The sequence below is a fragment of the Zingiber officinale genome, chromosome 8B (genome assembly GCF_018446385.1).
Source record: "Zingiber officinale cultivar Zhangliang chromosome 8B, Zo_v1.1, whole genome shotgun sequence".
Lineage (NCBI taxonomy): Eukaryota > Viridiplantae > Streptophyta > Magnoliopsida > Zingiberales > Zingiberaceae > Zingiber > Zingiber officinale.
The window spans coordinates 52,405,581-52,410,725 of NC_056001.1; the positions used below are offsets into that span (position 1 = coordinate 52,405,581).

A 5,145-nucleotide genomic window follows, 5' to 3' on the forward strand; every position below is an offset into this window, starting at 1 on the left:
CTTTTGATAACAAATCAAGAAAAGATGGCGTTTGACAATTTCAAAAAAAAAACGAAGCATCTTTTTATTTTCCCCTAGTTTTATCCTTCATAAATAAAATTGTTTATTCTTCAAGTTGTTGTATGTGACATGGAGGGACGCCGTCCTGACTCTGAGCGGGCGGCCGCTCGCGCTCAGCATCGTGAGTACGTACAAATAAATCCTTTAATTAATTACCTTTTTTTTTAATTTTTTTTCCTGGCAGATCTCCTTGACACGCGGGCAGATCTCCTTGACAGTTGACATGCCGACAAATCTCCAGATTGATTCCTTAACAAGTTGTCAAACAAAAGCATCCATACAAGACCACAACCCGTGTAAATGGCCCAGAAGAAGAAGGAGGAAGTTCCAAGCAACTACTCTGTTCTCGCACGTATAAACCAGCAGGCTTCATCCGTCGAGGTGGTGCTCGCAGAATGGACCGCTCCCCACCGACGACCCAGAATTCTACACTCGGCGATGGATTCCACGCCGCCGCCCAGCGCTCTTAGCTTCCACAACTCAATCCCGGTACGCAATCACTTCCTCAAGGAATTTCACTTGAATTCTTCCTCTTCACTTTTTCCTTAAATAGATCGTTCCTTCTTCTTCTTGTTATTTTATTATTTTTTTTTACATGGAGGGACGTCATCGTCCAGTGGTGGCTCGTGAGTTTGTTATGCTTCTTCTTCTTCTGGGGTTGTCGGCTTCTGGATTTGGCGCTACTGCAGTTTATGGCGGCGGCGGCGGCGTGGGGTTCGTGCGGAGGAACGGGACGCAGTTCGTGGTGGACGCCGCGGGCGGCGGCCGAAAGCCGCTGGAAGGGATTAACGGGTTCAACGCCTACTGGCTCATGTACAAAGCGTCGTTCCCGGAGGAGAGGTGGAAGGTTCGGGCGGCTTTCCGGGATGCCGCCGCGCACGGTCTGACCGTCGTCAGGACCTGGGCGTTCAGGGACGGCGGGTTCCGGCCGCTGCAGGCGTCGCCGGGCGTCTACAACGAGGACGTGTTTCAGGTAGATTCTGTCACGCGCAATCTAGCGATGCACATGACTCCTTCAACCGCCACGTGGATCACCAAGAGAATCCCCGTTTTTTTGTTTTTTACATTTTCTTCCCTCTTTATTTCATTTTCTTCTCATAATCTCGTCTTAACGTTTAGTGCTTAATTATAATTCATTAGGGTTTGGATTATGTGATATCGGAGGCCAACAAATATAAGATCCGTTTGATTTTGAGTTTGGTGAATAATTTCGACAGCTTCGGGGGAAGAAGGCAGTACATCGAATGGGCAAGAGAGGCAGGCCATTGCCTAAGCTCCGACGACGATTTCTACACCGGTAACATCACTAAAGATTACTACAAGAATCACGTCAAGGTATGATCATGATCTTACAGAGAGCTACTCTGATTTGTTTGCGATCTAATAAATTAATATTGATATTTTTATTATTATTTGTATGGATTAGGCAATTTTAACCAGAGTGAACATCATTAATGGTCTTTCTTATAAGGATGACCCCGCGATCTTTGCATGGGAGCTCATTAATGAGCCACGCTGTGTGAGTGACCTTTCTGGCATTACACTACAGGTATATTATTAATCAAAGGATGTTGGGTGGTTGTCGCGTGTGTTTTTTTATTTATCCTGGTGACTGATGAGAAATTTCTGTAGGATCAGATCGGTCACTCTCAAGGATAGTCAATGAAACTAACTGGTATTAACATTTTTTTTCGAAGGGTTGGATAGAAGAGATGGCGGAGTATGTGAAATCCATCGACGACAATCACATGCTTGAGGTGGGTCTCGAGGGGTTCTACGGGCAGTCGACTCCAAATAGGAAAAAATTCAACCTCATCTACGATATGGGCACCGACTTCATCAGTAATAATCTAGTCAAGGGAATCGATTTCGCCACCGTCCATGTTTACCCCGATGAATGGTAAGCCATACAGGATAGACAAATTGAGGTGTATTTTAGTATTAATAAAAATTTCAGTGGTTATTTGGAAAAATTATCTGTTGTTTGATTTAAACCCTTGGAAGTTTTTAACAATGCAACAATGCCCTTGTAAAATGTGGGCGGCAGGATGCCGTGGTCGACGAACCAAACCCAGATGGCGTTTCTCGACGGCTGGCTCCGGTCCCACATCGCCGACGCCGACGCCGTCCTCTCGATGCCCCTCCTCGTCTCCGAGTTCGGCAAGAAGCACTCCCCCGCTAGTTCCTCGTCCAGCAACGGGCGGCGGCGCAGCCGGAGGAACGCCGTGGGCGACGAGCGACAGAGTGTGTACGCCTCCGTGTACGACGCCGTGTACGCCTCGGCGAGCGGCGGCGGATCATGCCGCGGCGGACTCTTCTGGCAGCTCCTGCTCGGGGAGGAGGCCATGGACGACATGAGGGACGGGTACGAGGTGGTCTTCTCGGAGAGCCCTTTCCTCGAACACCTCATCGACATGCAGTCCCGCCGGCTCAACAATCTAAGCGATTATCGTCCTTCGTTGATTGATAGCTATTGAATTGAATTGATATTTTTTTGCAGATTTAATTGGTTTTTGGGAATATTAATTGTGAAGATTTATTGTTTATCGATTATATATACCTGTAAAACCAACACAATAATGAGAGGTGTTTTTTTTGGATCTCTTTCTGAATATAAACAGAAGATTATACAACAATTTATCTACTAAATTTCAAAAAATATTTAAAGGAGGTATATGATCCAGCGGTAAAACGAGTGTACCAAAGACGAGTCAAAAGACGAGTCAAAAGTGAAAAATACGATTGACATGGAGGTTAAAGTTAAAGTGGTCAAAGGCAAAAAAATCGTCGGGTCATCAAAGTTGGCCGAGCGGGTGACAACGAGCCGAGTGGCCTGAAGGCTCATCTGAGCAGATCGCTCATCCATCCGGGACTACTATATATAGAACATCAAATACTCACAACTGACCAAGTGAATGATAGTCCGACCAGATAGACAATGGACGACCTACTGAACCAAGCGACTACGGAGAAAAGCAGCCCTAAGCGACTGGGAGAAGAATCCTGGCCGAGCGGCTCCCCCGCTCGGCCCAACAATGGGACAACTCACCATATCCTTTTAGGAGTTAGTACTGCTAACAACAGGGCATGGTCAACAGACAAATTGTATGATGAAAACTTCTACTATCATGTCATGAATTTGCACGCCCCGTTAAGGAATGGTGTCAGAAACATTTTCCTGACATTTCCTTTCATGAGACAGTTGGGAAAATGTACACGTGCCTTGAGAAACATGCACGTATGCTACTGGAGCACTATATAGGGGATCTATGCACCAGTGGAGGTATGCATTAGTTGTACTTGAGCTTTCGTTGTTGTTACATTTCTCTATCGTCTTTCTACTATTCTGGTGACTAACTTGAGCGTCGAAGGGCCAACGTCGGGACCCCTTTCCTGGCCCGGTACTGACGTTCTTTGTATTGCAAAGTGGAGTGGAGTCTTCACACGGTCAACCGAGGAACCGCATCCCCAGCCAGCTGTCTTCACCGTTTTTAGACAGGATCATATTAGCACCGTCTGTGGGAACTTAACTTGTACTCGAGACGTGGAGATGGAAGACGCTGGATGGCTCACGACTGTGGCATTGAAAAAGGAGGAGTTGGACATGCTGATACAAGTCTGGGCGGCTAAGATGTTGGAGCAGCAACAGTAGGTGATGGCCGAGCACCAAGCAAATGAACCCACGGCGTCAACAGCAAGACAACAAGCTGACTACAGAGACTGAGCGAAAAATATATCCGTTCAGGGGCAAAATAAGAAGTCGATCGACACATATGGGGATACAAAAAATGCACTTATTCCCTTTTACCAAGTGTTGTTTCATACCCCTTCAGAGAATAAAAGTTGAGTAGCGGTTATTGACTCGAGAGTCGACGACAACTAAAGCCGAGTGGTGGCTATAAATATGGGAGTCGACGACAACTAAAGCCGAGCTGTGGCTATAAATATGGGAGTCAACGACAACTAAAGCCGAGCAGCGGCTATAAACTCGGGAGTCGACAACAACTAAAGCCAAGCGGCGGCTATAAACTCAGGAGTCAATGACAACTATAGCCGAGTGACGGCTATAAACACGAGAGCCGACAATAACTAAAACTGAGCGACGACTATAAACCTGGAGTCGACGACAACTAAAGCTGAGTGGCGGCTATAAACTCGGTAGTCGACTACAACTAAAGCTGAACAACGGCTATAAACTCGAGAGTCGACGATAACTAAAGCCAAGTGACGACTATAAACTCGAGAGTCGACAACAACTAAAGCCGAGTGGCGGCTATAAACTCAGGAGTCGACAACAACTAAAGTCGAGCGACGACTATAAACTCGAGAGTCTACATAATCTAAAGCCAAGTGATGACTATAAACTCGGGAGTCGACAACAACTAAAGTTGAGTGGCGGCTATAAACTTAGGAGTCGACGACAACTACTAAAGTCGAGAAGTGGCTATAAACCCAGGAGTCGACGACAACTAAAGCCGAGCGGCAGTTATAAACTCAGGAGTCGATGACAACTAAAGCCGAGCGGCGGCGATAAACTTGGAAGTTGACAACAACTAAAGCTAAGCGACGACTATAAACTCGAGAGTATACGTAATCTAAAGCCGAGCGACGACTATAAACTCGGGAGTCAACGACAACTAAAGCCTAGTGACGGCTATAAACTTGGGAGTCGACGACAACTAAAGCCTAGTGACGACTATAAACCTAGGAGTCGACCGACGACTCTAAATCCTTGAGCAGTGAAGATTACAGTCAAGTGGCGATTATAAATCCTTGAGCAATGATTTTTAAAGCCGAGCGGCGGCTATAAACTCGTGTAAAAGTAATAAAAGTTTAGCGACGACTCTAAACTCTTGTGCGTTATTATCAGAATGTCGAGCGGTGGCTATAAACCCGGGAGTTTACTAAAACAACAGTCGATCGATGACTATAAATCCTTGAACAGTGAAAATTACAGTCGAGTAGCGACTATAAACCCTTGAGCAATGATTCTTAAAGTTGAGCGGCGGCTATGAACTGGTGTGAAAGTAATAAAAGTCGAGCGGCGCCGACTCTAAACTATTATGCATCATTATCAGAAAGCCG

General features: G+C 46.0%; 1 protein-coding gene across 2 annotated transcripts; it reads left to right on the forward strand.

Annotated features, from left to right (window-relative positions):
• The first annotated feature begins 355 nt into the window (after positions 1-355).
• On the forward strand, positions 356-2,655 carry LOC122014414 (putative mannan endo-1,4-beta-mannosidase 9). Of its 2 annotated transcripts, none has more exons than XM_042570641.1 (6): positions 356-549; positions 662-1,033; positions 1,201-1,395; positions 1,487-1,609; positions 1,758-1,960; positions 2,108-2,655. In XM_042570641.1, exons 1-6 carry the CDS (start codon positions 361-363, stop codon positions 2,535-2,537), a joined length of 1,512 nt encoding a protein of 503 aa, XP_042426575.1. In that variant the 5' UTR covers positions 356-360; the 3' UTR covers positions 2,538-2,655. The 2 variants fall into 2 exon arrangements, with proteins under 2 accessions (XP_042426575.1, XP_042426576.1); XM_042570642.1 differs by having other exon boundaries at positions 408-549; positions 678-1,033.
• The last annotated feature ends 2,490 nt before the right edge of the window (positions 2,656-5,145 follow it).

Coding starts and splice junctions, on each gene's coding strand:
- LOC122014414 (XM_042570641.1), top strand. CDS start 361: ATGGCCCAGAAGAAGAAGGAGGAAGTTCCAAGCAACTACTCTGTTCTC. Junction 1,034..1,200: donor ACAACGAGGACGTGTTTCAG/GTAGATTCTGTC, acceptor ATAATTCATTAG/GGTTTGGATTATGTGATATC. Junction 1,396..1,486: donor ACTACAAGAATCACGTCAAG/GTATGATCATGA, acceptor TGTATGGATTAG/GCAATTTTAACCAGAGTGAA.